The sequence below is a fragment of the Lathyrus oleraceus genome, chromosome 1 (assembly GCF_024323335.1).
Source record: "Lathyrus oleraceus cultivar Zhongwan6 chromosome 1, CAAS_Psat_ZW6_1.0, whole genome shotgun sequence".
In the NCBI taxonomy this organism is placed as follows: domain Eukaryota; kingdom Viridiplantae; phylum Streptophyta; class Magnoliopsida; order Fabales; family Fabaceae; genus Lathyrus; species Lathyrus oleraceus.
Window position 1 is genome coordinate 102,707,266 of NC_066579.1, and position 17,972 is coordinate 102,725,237.

Genomic DNA, 17,972 nt, shown 5'->3' on the forward strand with positions numbered 1-17,972 from the left:
CTCGTTGGTATGTGGCACCGGAGTTCTTCAATCCAAAAGGCATCACCTTGTAGAAAAAGGTGCCCCATGATGTTATGAAAATGGTTTTCTCCATATCTTCTTGAGCCATGCGGATCTGGTTATAACCGGAGAAACCATCCATAAAAGAGAAAACAGAGAATTGAGCCATATTGTCTACTAGCACGTCAATGTGTGGTAGTGGAAAGTTATCTTTGGGACTTGCTCTATTTAGATATCTAAAATCTACGCATATTCTCACTTTTTCATCCTTCTTAGATACAGGAACAATGTTAGCAATCCATTGAGGATAATTAGAGACCGCTAGGAAGCCGACGTCGAGCTGTTTTTGTACCTCCTCCTTGATTTTCATAGCCATATCGGGACGGGTCCTTCGTAGCTTTTGCTTTATTGGAGGGCATTCTTTTTTAAGAGGAAGATGGTGGACCACAATGTCAGTATCGAGGTCGGGCATGTATTGGTATGACCATGCAAACACATCTTTGTACTCCTTCAAGAGTTCGATCAATTTTGCCTTCACCTCGTCTTGTAGAGTGGAGCCGACTCAGACTTCTTTTGCTTCCTAGTTTGTCCCAAGGTTAATCACTTCCACTGATTCTTCGTGCAGCTGAATGACTTTTTCCTCTTGCTTGAGTAGCCTTGCCAATTCTTCGGGGAGTTTGGCCTCTTCCTCACACTCTTCACCGGCTTGATTAATCGGGTTGTCAAAGTCGTATGAGACCGTAGCAGAATTATCATTGGTGGTTGTCGAGGATGATCTGCACGATTTAAGGTCCACGCTTTTATTGATATGAAAGAAAGGATGATTTGAAAAGAATTTTTTTAAAGAAAATTTCCATTTTGAAAAAAGGTGAAATAAATAAATGAAAGACAAGGATCTCAAAATTGATTGCGAACATGAACCTTTTTCATTAATGATTAATAAGGAAATTTGATGAGGCCCTACAAATGACCCCCCCCCCCCCCCCATGCATTGGGCTTGACATGGGTTCTTTTGATAAAAAGCAAGGAAAACAACATTGGGAATTAAATTTTAATCAGTGTCACTTTAGGTATTTCAATCTCGGTCCATTTGGTGGCACCCTTTCCATCAGTCTTTGTGAAGATCAATTCAACATCTTCTTCTTTGTCTTCTTCCACGGCACAAACACGGTTGTCATCAAGGTAACCAGCGCTTGAGAAGTTTTCGGATAGCGGCATCACTGATCCCTTTGTAGCTATTGGCACGGGTTTCTTCAAATTCTGGGAGTTGTATCCTAAACTGGTACGGTCCTTGTTGACGGGAAGTTCAAGTAATCCTCCCCATCCTTGGAGGTGTCCATCCTTTATGATTGTCAAGGTGTCCTTAAGAGATGTCGTTGGAGATTCAACATCTTTTGCATCATCCCTTGCTGGTTAAACCATTTCATCATTGGAAACTTCAAATGATTGGAATGGGACTTCCCTCATCTCCCATTCTCCTTCAACATATCGGAAAGACACGAGATGACGTACCACAATGTCCTCATCACCCTCGACAACAACTAGTTTATCATCAGCTAAGAATTTCAATTTTTTGTGGAGCGTTGAAGTGACTGCACCAGCTGAATGAATCCAAGGCCTTCCAAGTAGACAATTGTAGGTTGGATAGATATCCATTACGAAGAAAGTGATAAGGAAAGTGTGGGGACCAATCTTCATAGGCAAATTCACCTCACCGATTACAGTCCTCCTAGTCCCATCAAATGCTCTTATTATAAGCTCACTAGGCCTCATTACGAGTCCTTCAACAGTTAGCTTAGCAAATGAGCTCTTAGGCATTACATTGAGGGAAGACCCATTGTCTACCAAAACTCTTGATAGGACTGTGTCCACACACTCAATAGAAATATGGAGAGCTTTGTTATGATTCCTCCCCTCGGCGAGAAGCTCTTCATCACTGAAAGCCAAGCTTAAGCCAGTAGCGATATTGTTAACTACCCCTTCAAACTAACAAACAGAGATCTCTTGCGGTACGTGAGTTGTCCTCAAATTTTTTACCAAAGCATCCTTATGGGCCTCCGAGCACATTAATAAAGACAACATTGAGATCTTCGAGGGTGTCTGGTTAAGCTGATCGACTACTCGATAATTACTCTTCTTGATAATGCGTAAGAACTCGTCTACTTCATCGAAAGGTGTAGGGTCTTGTCTTTGCTGAGCGCCATCAATTGGTTTGCCTTTGTCTGAAATTGAAGGATGGGTAGTTCCAATTGGAGTGGATGCCGGCGCAAATATCCTTCCACTTCTCATAATTTTGCCAGTGGCGGTGATATTGATCATTGGATCACTAGACTTCATCGATTCTTCTTGAATCTTCTGTCCATGAATGTAGATTGAAGTTTCATACACCCATGGGACTGCCTTAGTGTCATCATATGGGAATGGTGTGGGAACTGTTATTATGATCGGAGTAACGGGATTTGTTGACAGGGTTAACTGAGAGAAGTTATATGGAATTTGCGGAGGATGGACTTTGTCGTATGGTATCTCGAGGGTAGACACATCTTCTTTTATGGACGAGCAGTCTACCACTAAGATCCCTTGGTCCATTAATTGTTGTATGACAGACTTCAACATTCTACATTGTTGCGGGTTAATCAGACAGTGTTCACAGTTATTACTACATATGGGAAAGGCATTATCCTTCATTAAAGCATTCTTGATCTCGATGAGTGGTGTTTTTAGCTCATCCACACAGAACATCAATCTCCTTCCATTATCAACTTCCATCATATTCACGACTGCATTATTGTGAGGAGGCATCAGGTTGTTATTTACATTTGGCCCCTTGGGGGAGAACGTGATTGTCTTAGAATCAATAAGATCTTGAACCTTGTACTTTAATGCTTTACAATTCTCGATCAAATGCCCAGGAGCGCTAGAATGAAATTCACAGCGGACATTGCATCATAACCGGGAGGAAGAACCACTGGTGGGGGTCCTAACTCCCTTATTTGTACAAGTGATCCCCTCAACAAATATGGTAGAATGTGGCTATATGGCATGAGAAATGTGTAAAATCTTATCTCGAGCCTTCGCATCCTTTATTGTTATTGTTGTTGATATTATTGTTGCTGACGTTGCGATTGTTGTTGATACCGTTGTTATTATGGTTATTGGTAGCGTTGTTGTTGTTGAGTTTGAACAAGAATTGCAAATGGTTGTTGTTGACTTGGTTGGACGGGAGCTATGGCGGCTACTTGTGGATAAGTGGGATTTCTTGTTTGAATGATGGAGGTGGCATTGGTCTCGCCTTCTCGTTTTTTACCATAGGGAACAAAAGGTTTCTTCAATGCATTGGAAGTACTGGCAGAGTTCTGGATCTTTCCCATCTTAATCATATTTTCTATCCTTTCACCGACTAAGACTAGGTTGGAAAAGCCCTAAGAGGTGCCCCCTACCATTCTATCAAGGTATGGACCTTGCAGGTTTCCCATAACATGTCTACCAGTTCCCTTTCTAGCAATAGGGGTTGTACCCTAGCAGCTAATTCCCTTCACCGTTGGGCATACTCTTTGAAGGACTCCTCAGACCTTTGAGTCAGATTTTACAACTACGTGCGATTAGGCGCCATATTAGTGTTGTACTGATAATGCTTAAGGAATGCCTCAGCCATTTCCCTCCATGTGTGAATATGGCTGCCCTTGAGTTGCATATACCAATCCAAAGATGCCCCACTGAGGGAATCTTGGAAAAAATGCATTAAGAGTTGATCATCACCGGAATAAGCAGCTATCTTTCGGTAGTATGCCCTAATGTGAGTTCTAGGGTCGCTATTTCCCTTATATTTTTCAAAGTCTGGAACTTTGAACTTGGCCGAAATGATGACCCCAGGCACCAGACACATTTTTTCCGCATCAAGGCCCAAAACATCAGTGTTCCCCATTGCCTTGAGCTTTTCCTCGATAGCCTTTACCTTTCTCTCCACCTCATTGGTTGCTGAACCGAAGTCGTCATCCTGAGAAGCAGCCCTTGGGATGAAGAACGCATCATGTTGGTCGTCTATTTCAAAAACATGAAGACAAGGATTTCCGTTTGGAATACCACCGGGTGCACTAATGTTGATTGGAGGATCAACTTGAGGAACTGGAGTCGGAGTCTCGACCGCTAGAGGTGTAGGAGGATTGGTAGTACTGGTATGTTGATTCATTTATTCTTGCATCTTTGCCATAACCTCTTGGCCTCTTGTGACTGCTTGAATAGTCTCGATCAACTACTGCATTTGGGACTGCACCTGGGATACTTCCTCCTGAAGGGCAGCATGGTTTTCTTGAAGTTTCTCCATGACAACTTGTCGACGTCCTCGTGTATCATACCAGAAAGTCAGCTTTGGAGAGTGGTTCTGGTCAAAAAAGGGGTGGATGGATGAGTTTTTTATGTTTTTGTGTTTCGAAAGATGCAAATGATGCATGAATGTTTTTTTTAGTTTTATGTTAAAGCAAATCTCTTTTAGTTATTCGTTTTTATTCATTGCAAAGACTACTTGACATTTTACGTTCACAATCATAAATAAAGGAAAACACAATAGAGAAGATCACAAAGCTTTTTCATTCATCCTTTGAAAGGTAAATAGATTGCAATACATAGGAGTTGCAAAATACAAGTAATGGAAACAAATTTACGGAGAGCCTCAATGTTGGTGATGAGTTGGACTATCGTCCTCTTGTAGAACTTGACGGAGTGAAAGACCTCTTTGGGGTATTATTTAGGCACATGATCAGGTCCGCCTCCTTCAACTTGTCGGGAAAGTCTTGAAGGGAATAATTAGTTAATACCGCCATGTTGGTTTATTTGTCCCTCCAGTCTTCGTAAAGAGCTTGGAGATTATAGATGATTTCATCCCTTTGAGCAATGGCAGCTTCGAATCCATGGCAACTCTCCTCCCAATGTCTATAGTTGTTTTGCAACTCTACATAGGCTTGGTCATACGTTCCCCTCTTCAAGTTCTTGATTTGCGCATAAGCTCATCCAAGGTTGAACTGCTCACGCATGAAGCTTCGGTGAATCTTTTCTTTCTCTAGTTATTCCTTGGCTAGAAAGTCCCTATACTCTTTTAGAATGGTCCTTAGTTCCAGAATCTGGGCCTCATAATCTTCCCTCGCTTCTTTCTTCATGGAATTAGACCTCTCGATAGTATTTTCAAGGTCCTTCATGATTCGGGACGCTCGATCCAACTTGTTGTTGTGGAAGTCTAGCTTAGAATTAGCTCCCTGTAGAGCTCTCGGTTAATCGGAGCCTCTTCTTGCTATCTTCAAATTTTTCACGAACTTGCTTACCCTTATCCTCCAAGACGTGGTTACGTTCCTTGGCACGATTGAGTTGGACTCGTAATTGAGTGTTTTCCAACTCAAGCTCTTTGATTTGGCTGGTAAGTTTGTCCATGTCCTCTTGTAGGATAGGCTCGGGCTCGGGCATCAACATGAATGAAGAAGGGTCAAACATAAACGACATCTTAACGACCCTAGCCCTCTCTTTTACCCATACATAATAGGGTTCCTTGGCTAGGATGTTTTTTTTACCCCATTCTTGGTTAATACAAACTATGTTTGTCCAAGCTTTTCACACTCTTTTCACGTTTGAATCAAGCGGATCCACGGTATTGATGACAAATGGAATGAAATCTCTTTCCTCAGGAGGACTCACCATGGCGTACCCTAGTTGTCTCTTGAGTATATCAGGGTTTTAGTTGATGCAACCTTGTGTTCCTATTAAGGGTACGTTAGAGAACTCTCTACATCTTGCGATGACGTCTTTTTTATCCCATTCCCTCTTGTACCATAGAATTGAGTTGGTAGAGAGAGATGGGAACCTTTGCGGCCATGTCAGTTTGTTTTCAGCAAAAGGTCCACTTTGAGGCATGCGTGCCCTCATCTAAAGATATAACATAGAAGCGTAACAAAGGAAAGTACTTCCCTTCTTCTCATGCCTTGTATGAAAGGTATGGTAGAAGTCGGCAAGTAAAAAAGGCACCGGATTCTTTGTTAGAAAGACTTCAACTGCTAAATGATCCACGAACTTGTCCATATTTAGGAAGAGGACAATTCCATGAATCCAAAGTGCCAAGGTTGCACTACAGCAGTCGAGTCTTCCTTTTTTAATCATTTCCCAAGCATGGGCTTCTTGGAACTTTTGGGTTAAACCTTTGATGGATCCTTTAACGCCTCAATTATCCACTAGCTTGTTGGCGTTGATACCCAAGGTGAGTGAGATATTGGTTAAATAGAAGCCTTCTTCCAACTTCGAGAAAGGGTTGTATTCTTTGATTGATCGATTGAGGAGTCTCTTGAGGTCTTCCAAGGTTGGAGAGATTTGGAAGTCGGGGAAAGTGAAGCATCTTAAAGGGACGTCATAGTATTGGGACATTATAGTGATAACACCATAGTCCACCTTCTCGGTTAGAAGATCTATGATGTTCCCAAAATTGGCTCTAAACTTATTATCTTTGAGAGCTACAACCTTTGAGCAGAGGACCTCGGGACTCTTGAAGCGAAAAGTAGAGGTGCTTTTCCTTGTTGAAGTATCCATGATTGTGTCAGAAAATAGTCTTGTAATTCTACGTTCGAACAAACGAAAATTTTAAGAGATTTGCTTATTATTTTGATGATGAATGAATGTATGAATGAATGATTGGTTTATTATTTCCATAGGATTTTAGGCATGGGTTCATGGTTTTGGACCATCGTGGAGAAGTATGGAGTTAATAATGTCTGCTTAGTAAACCAAGGTTCTCATTTTGTATGATCTAAGGCTTTTAGAAAATTGGGTGTAAGACACTGCCCCTAGAGTCATGGACTTCCTTGACTGTCAGCCGCTTATGTCAATTTACATGCCAGGCGACTGCTCCATCAAAGTCATCTACTATAAGTGAGATCTTCGTATCGATCCTTACGAAGAAGGCACCTCGGTGGCCTATACTACGTGACCATCGGTCTAGGCTAGCCATAGTTTAAAGGTTTTAAAATGGGTCTTAGGGTCATTGACTCTAGTAAAAGAAAAGATGCTTACGCCGAAAGCACGACAGTCATCAATCCCCTTAAGAGAATCTACCACTAAGTGAGGTTCTCGTACGACCCTAACGAGGAAGGCACCTTGCGGACCAATACTACTCAACCTCTCCTATCTCAAGCAAAACTCTCAGACTCGGTGGAGAGTCTTTCACACAAGGTTTTTCTTTGCAATCATTATTGCTTCTAAAAATTCTTCGTCATAGAGCCAAAGTTTTCGACCAACAAAGAAAATATATACAGGTTAGCAACAAAAGCATTATATACAGAAAAAATAGATAATAGATAAATCTCCACGTACGTAAAAGAGAAACAACCCAAACTAGGCTAGACTTGCTTAGGGAATTTTTATGGTCCCCAGCAGAGTCGCCAGCTGTCGCTACCGGGATTTCACGATAACGAAACCGGGACTAAATAGATGCCAAAGGGAGGCAAAATCAGAAGAGTCGCCACTGAATTTTATTTAGTTTACCTCTATCGGAGAGGAGAGGGGAAATAGTCGATAAAACTCTCGGAAAAAAGATGCGCACGGGAAGCGCTAAAAGAGAATAAGAAATCGGTCTCGCAACCGAGATTTGGGTTCGGAAGTCGGTTACGCAAGGGGAAGGTATTAGCACCCCTCACGTCCATGGTACTCCATGGGAACTATTTGGGTTGTTTTACATACATGAGATTTATCTATCATTGTTTTATTTTCAAAAGAATGTGTGTGAAAGAGGGGGTGTTTTATTGTTATAGTGCTTGCCAAGGATTGGGGCCCTTGTGTGTATGTATCATTCATTCGGGGATGATGAATCAGAGCTCTGTAGTTCGGAGCAGGAAATATTTGTGCGTTGGTTGATTTTATCTTTGAGAAAAGGGTTTTCAGGATGATGCTCTAAGGCATAAAAATGAGTTTGATGAGTTGTATTGTTTTTACCTTGACTAAGGGTTTTATGAAAGAATGTTTGTGATTATATTGTACTAAAGTCTATGGCCGAAGGTGATTATTCTAGACAACAAGTCAAGCGTCTTGCGTCAAAAGTAATCAGAGTAAGAGTAGGAATGCTCCATTCTTACTCATTCTCCACCACTTAAGGCTAGTGGCGCACAATAACAATCGTAATTATTAAGTATTTTGAATTTGATTATGAAAATTCCACTTGATGTTGAATCAAGAGTTTGGTTTATTTTATTATGAAATTTGACTTATGCAACATGAATGCAAAGTAACCAACAAGAAACTAAAGGGTCTCATTGTAAGGTAGCCCAAGAGAAAGCCTTTTGTGTGTAAAAATAACCTAAGTTAAACAAAGGATAATGGTCTTACAAACATGTCCTCCTAAGGTGGTACCATGATGCCATTCTTACAACATGCATATAAGTTACGAATGAAAATCCAAGGGTTTACAAAGTATCACAAAAAGAGTAATGAAAAGGCCTCCAAGCAAAGGTCCTAAGATGAAATCCTCGGGAAAAAGATGCGCACGGGAAGCGCTAAAACATGTTTTTGTTGTTTTTAATGTATGATGATAATAAAATAAATTACAAGTAAATAAACATGCATGATGAATTTGTACAATGATGATGATGAGTACTTGAATGTAAATTACAAGGTAATAACATAAAAGTAAATTACAAGATAAAAAATGACAATATCACAATAATAATGGTTAGTGGATATAAATGATACAAAATAAACCACAAGTTAATGGTAACAAAGTCACAACAACAAAGGTTAAAGATAAACAAAGTTAGTGAAGTAAAATTAGTGGTTAGTAATATGTACAAAATGAACATTTTTTAGGACTATTTTTCATAGGTTGAAAAGACTCAAAATATGACACATTAAGGGATAGCTTGTCATTGATGTAAAGTATTAAAGATGATTAAAAAATCAACTAACAATAAATTTGTAACAAAGAAAGTTATGCAACCCTAAGTCCATCTATTAATATTTTAGAAAAAAAAAAGAAAATGATTTGTTTTATTCCTTTTATTTTACTCCTCTTTTATTTAGCAAGATAGTAAGATGGTAAATAAATTAGCATTATGTAAATGATATAGTTAGATAACAATAAACATAAACATAAAGTACTTGAAATAAAGTGAACAATAAAATAAATTGCAAGAAAATAAAGTGCAATAATATAAATGTTAGGAGTTAGTAGTTAGTGGTTAGTAACAATAAGCAAATGTATTAGTAAGTTAATGTAAAGACGTGGTTTCATCTATGCATCAAATGACTCAAATATGGTTGAAATAGAGGCAATCTATCAATGCCTCCAAGTATCATAAATGATCTACTGATCAACCATTAATAGGTTTGAAACATTGAATATTTAATCAACTCTAAACAATCATGGCCATGATCTAATAGACCTCATCAACCAAACAAATACAACAACAAGTCCACAATAAAAGAAAATGATAACAAACATAAAGCAAGACTAAACAAGGTGAATAAAAAGGTAGTAAGAGCAAGAAATCTCAAAAAAAAAGTGTGTAAACCAAAGTTAACGATTTTTTTGCAAACTTGAATCTAAACTCTCTCAAAAGATCAACCAAGAACAAACAACAATTTTTCAACATAAAACAGAACCAAAAAGTTGGCAAAGTTTAACCTAAAATCATTACCCAAATATGTGAAAAAAGCTAGGTTGAAATGGTGTTGAGCTTGAATGTGAAGCAAGGGGTTTGGGACGAAAGTGTTTAGGGTGGAAGCTTAGTGAAGGGGTTGATTTGTGAGTGTTAGAGAGTGGGAAGTTTTGAAAAAAAAAGTGAAGTGGGAAAAAAGTTGGTGGGATGACTTTTGGGAGAGAATGGTTTGTTTGTTTTGACCTAGGTTTAGAGAGGAGAGTGAATGGTACTTGGACAGAATTTTTGGGGGCTAGAAAGCATGAAAAATGAGGGGAAATAGTGCCCCTATTTATAGGGAAAGTAAGTGGGAAATGGGGTAAAACAAAATTCACTATGTGTAAAAAACAGAGTTACTGTTGTTGTCCTTGCAGGTGTAATCGATTACCATGTTTGATGTAATCGACTACACGTACCAAAAATGGCCTAGGAGCCTGATTTCTTGCCAAGTAATCGATTATCATTGTTGGTGTAATCGATTACACGCACCAAAAATGGTCTGGGAGCCTGATTTCTTGCCAAATAATCGATTATCATGGTTAGTGTAATTGATTACACGCACAAAAATGGAATTTCTCCTGTTTTGGTGGTGTTTTCTCAGGTATGAACGCCATGCCTTGAACCCGTGTAACATGTCTTTGATTTTGGATGTTAATGCAATTATGGTGATGGAACGATGAATGTGTGTAGGGGTAATGGGGACATGGATCAGATGAAAGTTGTATGGAGGTAGGGTGATGGATCAAATGAAAGTTGTATGGGGTATGGTGAATTTTGGGGTATGACAATATGCAGTGGCATGTACTATAAGCATGTGTCATGCATGTTGGTGTCAGTGTACAAGAAATGTATGCATGCGCCATTCAGAGTGGTTACTCCTCTTGTCAACTAATTTTGTTTATTAGAAACGTGGTTAGTTTGATATTTTTTTTGAAATTATGGTTATTTTGGAAAATTAATTGAAAAACATGGTTATTTAAAAAAAGTTAAAGGTCTTGAATCTTGAGCAAAATATAAAACAACAATTAAAAAAACTAAAATCAACAAGAAAATTAACATGAAAAAAACGAAAAATCAACATGAAAAATTAAATATCTTTAACTGAAATTGGAAGGTGGAAAAAATGGTTGAAGAAAGTGGAAAAATTGTTGAAATAAGGCAGAGTTGGAAGCTGAAAAGTGAAAAGGAGTTGGTAAATCAAGAGTTAGAAAGAAGAGGAGAAATAGGGAGAAGAAAGAAAGATATTGAGTTGGAAAGAAAGGTAATGATAACGTGATATCTAGGAAAGTGTTATGGTAATTAAATATCGACATCAGCATCGTGCTAATTACGTCGTAAAATAAAATATATCCGTTGAGTAGCGACGTCAATAACACATCAGAATTGTGACACAGTCAAAACAATCATTTAATTAGTGAGATGAATTTCATGACGTTGATTAGCGACGTGAATAACACGTCGGAAACGTTACACAATTAGAACGGTTATTTAAGTAGCGACGTGAATATCTGACGCTACCAAAAAAATGTCAGTCAACCTACAACCACATCAATTTGTCCAGTCAAACTTTCCTCTAAATATTTTGATTTTTTAAATGTGGTTTGCGATGTGTTTTACACGTCACAAATAAAAATTTGAAAATTTTAAACTTCTGGAGTCTTTATTTTTTTATTTTAAATATTATAAATAGATATATTACGATGTATTTTTCACGCCAAACATTTAAAAAAAAAAAATCAAACTATCTTCACGTGATAACTTGACTTCTAATTTTATATTATTTAAAATATATAGCGACGGGATAAACACATCGCAACATCCTTTATTTGTCACATATTTATCACGCCACAAAATAATATGGATTGATTGTCTTGTAGTGTCTAATTGTATGTGATTAATTACTATACATTGTCAGTGTAAAAGATTTACACTATCGATTTATCACCATCACCCGTTTGCATTATTTTATAGATTTTTAAAATAAAAGTCAAACTTATTTAAATATCCAACGGATAGGATAAACTGACGGTGTAAAATCCTTTTACACTGTCAGTATATATCAATTAAGTCCTAATTATATTTTATTTATTTATTTTAAATAATTGTATTTTTACTTTTTTTTTCTAAACTTCACATGCAAATTTATTACGAAGTCCTAAGGTTCTAGAAGCTCAAATACATTCACAAAATTACATAATCTCTAATGAGATTTGTTACTAAAAGAAAGAGAACCTATGCACGAGTTTCCTCATCATAGATATTCAAATTCATATTACTCCCATCCACCGATTCCCATCCAATATAATTAAACATGCCATAATAATCAAATCTAGAAACAATATCTAGCGTTCCATTTAAATATTATGGAATATGTATCACAAATATACACATAAATGTACTTCTAATTTATATCATATTGCTATTGATTGAGACTTTTGTTTCTCCTAAAAAGACATTCATTTATTTTCAACAACCGTTTCTTCCCCTCTTATGAACCACAACTTCCACAAATCCAGCATAAAGTAAAACGTTATTCTCATAATTATGCTTTTTGAGTTTAACAAACTCTACACCAAATTAATAGAATAAAAAAATATTAGAAAAAAAGTTTTATTGGTGCTTGAGAATAGTATAAATAAAGCAAAATGTGTTAAGGTACGTAAAATAATTTTTTTGTTATTGATTTAATAATCATCTCATATTCAAATAAATATCATATAAAGTATACTGTTATCTAAATTTAAATTGCAATTTTTTAATGTTTTTAAAACTATTAATTTATAAATATTAGAAATTTATTTAGATTAATATATAAATATAAATAAATATTGTTGTCAATTTAAATTTTTATCAATTTTTTTCATTATTTTCCAAGAAAACTCACTGATTTGCCACGTGTATAATGGCATGGGCTAAAGGAAATAAATCACATGCTTATCACGCCACAAAATCTAAAGAATTTATAATATATATATATATATATATATATATATATTATATATATATATATAATATATATATATATATATAATATATATATATATAATGATTCGTGAGATGAAAAGTTAGTGATGTGCAACATAATTGAATGTTATCTTTGATACAATATAAAATATATTTAGATGCATATGTCAATTTAAAATGGATTATATAATTGTAAAATGAACAATTATCATATAAATTCAATTGTATTAAATAATCATAAAAAAAAGACATGTGAGATAAAGAAAAAAAAAGAAATTTTTCACAATTAAAAATAAATATTTTTCTCTCAAATAAAGATAACTGTTGATTAAAATAAAATGAATATTGTGAGGATAGTAACCCGTAAAATTGAAAGTTAGTTGTGTAAACGATTATTAAATATTATCCAATTTGATATAGTATAAAATATATTCAGTTACATATGTCAATTTCAAATGAGTTATTTAATTATAAAATAAACAATAATCATATAAATTAAATTATATTAAATAATCATACAAAAATAAGGGATGCGTAAAATGGTTAAGGAAAATAAATTTGACATTTAAAAATAATTTTTTTTATCTCAAATAAAGATAATTATTGATTATAAATAAAATAGGTATTGATAATGACACGTTAGTCGTCTGAAAGATTTGATAAAATAATTTGTTAATTTTATAACTGAATTAGTTTTTAATAACTATTTAGTTATTTAAGAGGCTAAATTCATTTATGTATCTGCCTCTCTTATTAGCTATTTAAGAGACTAAATTCATTGATGTCTCTACCTCTCTTGTTTGTTTTTAATAGGGTAACTATTTTTGTGATTCGAGCTTCTTTCGGTCAATTGATAATATTAGTGGACTTTTTATTTATCTAGTGTAGTTCAAATGGATCATCTATCTTCTCCTTTTTTTTGTCTTGGTTATTTGGGTGTGTGTCTATTAGAAAGTGTCTAGATTTCTCCTTTTGAGTGAGTTAGGACCAATGGTGTCTTTAGTATTGGTGCTATGGGGATTTTGTTGCCTTTAAGGATTTCATTTTTATGATATATCATATTAATCTCCCTTTATTTGGTAGGAATTTTACTTATTACCAATCTAATGGAAGAACAACAAGTAGGTTGGATAGAATCCTTATGTATGATGGTTATTGGGAGTTAGGGGAGGCCTCTCAATGGATCTTGCCTAGAGATGTTTCTGATCACTACCCCACCATTCTCAAGTATCCTAATTAGTTATGGAGGCTCATACCTTTTAGACTTAACAATCATTGACTTGCACATGGTGATTTTGATGAAGTGGTCCTTGTTAGCAAAAGTGAATCCTTATTCTCTGGTTTGAAAGCTTTTGTTCTGAAGGAGAAACTCAAATCTCTCAAAGGGGTTTTGAAAGTATGAAATAAAAATATGTGTTGGAAATCTTGATTCCCAAATAAATTCTCTGAGAAATGATGTGTGTTTTTTGGACATTAGGCTTGGCCAGATGTTATTTCCCTGGAGAAAATTATGGATAAGATGTGGGTCATTGCGGTCTTTGGTTCTTTTTAAGGATCAAAGATTCCTAATGCTTTCAGAGGTCCAAAGCTAAATGGTTAAAGAAGGAGATTCTTACACATAAATTTTTCATGCATGTTTGAAGGGTATATGTATGAGAAATGTTATCTTAGTGCTTAAAGACGGTGATTGATGGGAATAAGGGGTTTTAGAGATCCCTTAGGACGTGGTTAATTTCTTCATTAATCATTCTAGGAAACCTACTACTAATCGAAGTCAGTTGGATATGTTCTCTCTCTCTCTCTCTCTCTCTCTCTCTCTCTCTCTCTCTCTCTCTGATGAGATTATGAGGCTCTTACATCTCATTTTCTTCTCTCTGAGATTTATATGGCGGTTGCTCAACATGATACTAATAAGAGTTTTGGGTCAGTGAGTTTAATTTTTCTTTCTTGAGAATACTTTTGCAATTTCTTATTGAGGATGTGGGTAATATGTTTGACCAGTTCCATTATTTTGCATCTATTCCCCGTAGTTTATCTTCATAGTTTGTCACCCTTATTCCAAAGGTCAAAACTCCCACCCAACTGAGTGACTTTTGGAATACTTCTTTGATTGGTTCTCTCTATAAGTTTATTTCAATAATGCTCATATGTAGGCTAGCTCAGGTTAGGGATAAACTCATTTCCCAAAGTAAATTGGCTTTTCTTAAAGGTAGAATTGTTAGTGGATAAGGTGGTGATTGTAAATGAGCTATTGAATTTGGGAAAGAAAACCAAAAAGTTTTCTATCATTTTTAAGGTCGACTTTGAAAATGTGTATGATTAGGTTAATTTGAGTTTTCTCTATTATATATTTATCAGGTTTGAGTTTAGTTCTAAGTGGAGATCTTGTACACCTACTTCTTTTATTTCTAGAAATATCTGGTCTTAGTAAATTATTGTGTAACCAAATAAATTAGTGTCCAAAAGGGGGTTGAAGCAAGGCGGCCCTCTCTAAATTCCACTTATTTCTTATTGATGAATGGCCTTAGTGGTTTGAATACTAACCTAAATCTCTTCTTTGGATTTAGAGTTAGCTCCTCACATTTGAAAGTCTCTCATCTTAAATATACAGATGCCATGATTATCTTGTCAGATGCTTTGGTGGACAACCTTTGGGCAATTAATTTCATTTTTCGAGATTTTGAATTGTCTTCGGGGTCAAATTTGCAAAGAGTAGTCTCCTTGGGTTTAATATGGATATTGTCTTTTTGGAGTTAGATGGTTATTTTCTCAATTGTATTAAAAGACTCTTCCATTCAAGTATTTTGGGCTACTAGAAAAGGCCAGCCCTCGGCTTGAGTCTATAAGGAAGCATATGTTTAGCTTTCTTTCTATACCGTAGAACTCGTGGAGGCATATATATGTAAACTTGAGGGATGGGTGATCTTACTCCACTTTTTCTTGAATGTAATCTCTATTTACTTCTTGTACTTTGTTAAGATGCTTGTCAAAGTTTAGAAGATGTTGTTTAGGATCCAAAGAAGGTTTCTCAAAGGTAAGATAACAAGGAATTCTAAGATCTCTTTTGTTAAGTGTATGATATTTGTAAGCTAAGCTTAAAGGTAGTTTAGGCGTCAACAATCTTCATATGATGAACTTGGCATTCTTTTCCAAGTGGAGGTGGTGTCTTTTCTTGGATGCATTTGGCCTTTGACGTGATGTCTTATCTTCTAGATACATTGTCCTTTATGTTATTACCTTCTTATGAGTTAGGTTTGATGGATTCTGTTATGCGTCTTCTTGGTGGAACCCAAGTACATTATTGGCTTTAAAGTTTAGGATTCTTTTAATTAGTTTGTAGTCAATCTAAATTAAAAAAAGTGGGATGTGGCCTTCTTATCTCCTTTTAGGAAGATTTTTGGGCAAGACTCATTCCTCTTAAAGTGAAGTTCCCTAGGCATTTTAGTATCCTTGTTCAGCAAGACTAGTTTGTTAGTCAGGTTAGAGTGTATGTGGATGGGAATTTGACTTCAAATTTGAGGTGGAAGAGATACTTTTTTACCAACAAGAAATGGTTATAAATATTTTGTTAGCCATTCACAATGTGATCATTTACCTGATCTCTAATAGGTGGTGGTTGCACCATTCTAAGAATGACGTGTTTCTGTACCCTCTGATTACTTGGCCCTTCTTGAATGTGATTTTCATAACGACTCCATAAAAAATCTTGTGGACTTAATCCTTCCTCACACCTAGGGATATTAGGAACCTTCTAACACTACTATAAAAAACACCCATCACAATGGTTGGAAAATGAATATTACCACGCCGAACCAACCATTGTAAGGTAAGGTGTGATTGTATGTAGCTTGCTTTCCATCACGGACGTACGATTGTGATTGTATCCATGTAGCGCACTACCTATTACACCAGTTACTTTAAACAACCGTTGTGATATCATTTAATGCAACATATTTAACAATGGTTTTACTAAACAATCCTTATATATATATATATATATAATATATATATATATATATATATATATATATATATATATATATATATATATATATTATATATATATATATATATATATATATATATATATATATAATTATATATATATATATATATATATATATATATTATATATATATATATATATATATATATATATATATATATATATATATATATATATATACACACACACACATACACCTGGGTTTATTATAAATTATGTGGAATGCTTGTTTCGTCAATGCTCACTAAACATATAACCTTTCAATCTGCACTAGAACATTATAATATGACAAATTAATTTATATTATAGGATCAAGTTCACTTTCACTTCTTAAGAATAGATCTTCAACTCTTTATCTGAATTTATTTCTTTAATAGTCAGAACTTGATTTAGTGATTGTAGTTCTTCAACCACCCCTGCCTTCACCTCTAGTTCTTTTTGAAAAATATTATCTACTTTACAAAAAATATTAGAGGTGGAGAGAGAGGCGGTTGAAGACCTACAATGATTATACCAAATTCTAACTGTCAAAGAATAACATGCAGTTAATGGTGTGAAGAATTCTTGTCAAGAATTGAACGTGTACTTGTTTTCTAATACAACTTTACCTAGCATATCATAATTTGCTAATGCAGTTTGGAAAGTTATATATTCGGTAAGGGATTGTAAAAACACTCAAACCACATAATATATAATAAACTCGTCTTTTAAACAAACATTAACAACAACATGCATCAACAATAAACCATAAACAACAAATACAACATATCAAGTCATAGAATGATTCAGAAACGTACCATACATGTCCCATAATGGCATGACCATAATGAAATAAAAATGAAGATAAAGCTAGAGCAACAAACTTAACATCCTTACCTACAAGTTTGCAATGAACCTGTAAATACATCATGAAATAAGCTATTGAAACATATTTTGAAAAAAAAACTATAGAGAAAATGAATCTGTAAATACCCATTGGTTAAGATTTGATGTTATGGTTTCATTTTGGGGTTTCCACATGAGAGAGACAAGTGACAAAGTTATTAGGGTTTCATTTAGAGAGAGACGGGTGGAATAGTTGTTAGGGTTTTATTTTGAGAGAGACGATTGTTATCTACTAAAGCGAGAGATAATTTCGCTTTATATAAATAAGTATCACCTTTCATCACGATTAGTAATAAAAATTATGGTGATATACATTATCAATCACATTTTTATCACGATAAATGGCTAATTGTTGGTGTTGGAATTCGAACCATTTCACTATGTGTACCTTTCACTACGGTTGCTTTATTTGACTGTTGTGACATGTCCTTTTGGTAAAAAGGAAAGCGCCCGGAAAT

General features: G+C 35.3%; 1 protein-coding gene across 1 annotated transcript; it reads right to left on the reverse strand.

The window, feature by feature from the left end:
- Nucleotides 1-1,044: 1,044 nt before the first annotated feature.
- Nucleotides 1,045-2,802, reverse strand: LOC127093963 (uncharacterized). The gene is made up of 3 exons (XM_051032845.1): nt 2,066-2,802; nt 1,530-1,936; nt 1,045-1,409 (listed from the first exon to the last, which is right to left on the reverse strand). Exons 1-3 carry the CDS (start codon nt 2,800-2,802, stop codon nt 1,045-1,047), a joined length of 1,509 nt encoding a protein of 502 aa, XP_050888802.1.
- Between the last annotated feature and the right edge of the window lie 15,170 nt (nt 2,803-17,972).

Bases quoted from the DNA above. Each gene is read 5' to 3' on its own strand.
- LOC127093963 (XM_051032845.1), bottom strand. From the start codon at position 2,802: ATGCCTCCTCACAATAATGCAGTCGTGAATATGATGGAAGTTGATAAT. The intron at 1,937-2,065 runs GTGCTCGGAGGC...CTTGGCTTTCAG, and splicing joins TCAATGTTGTCTTTATTAAT to TGATGAAGAGCTTCTCGCCG. The intron at 1,410-1,529 runs GTGATGAGGACA...TGGTTTAACCAG, and splicing joins TAAACTAGTTGTTGTCGAGG to CAAGGGATGATGCAAAAGAT.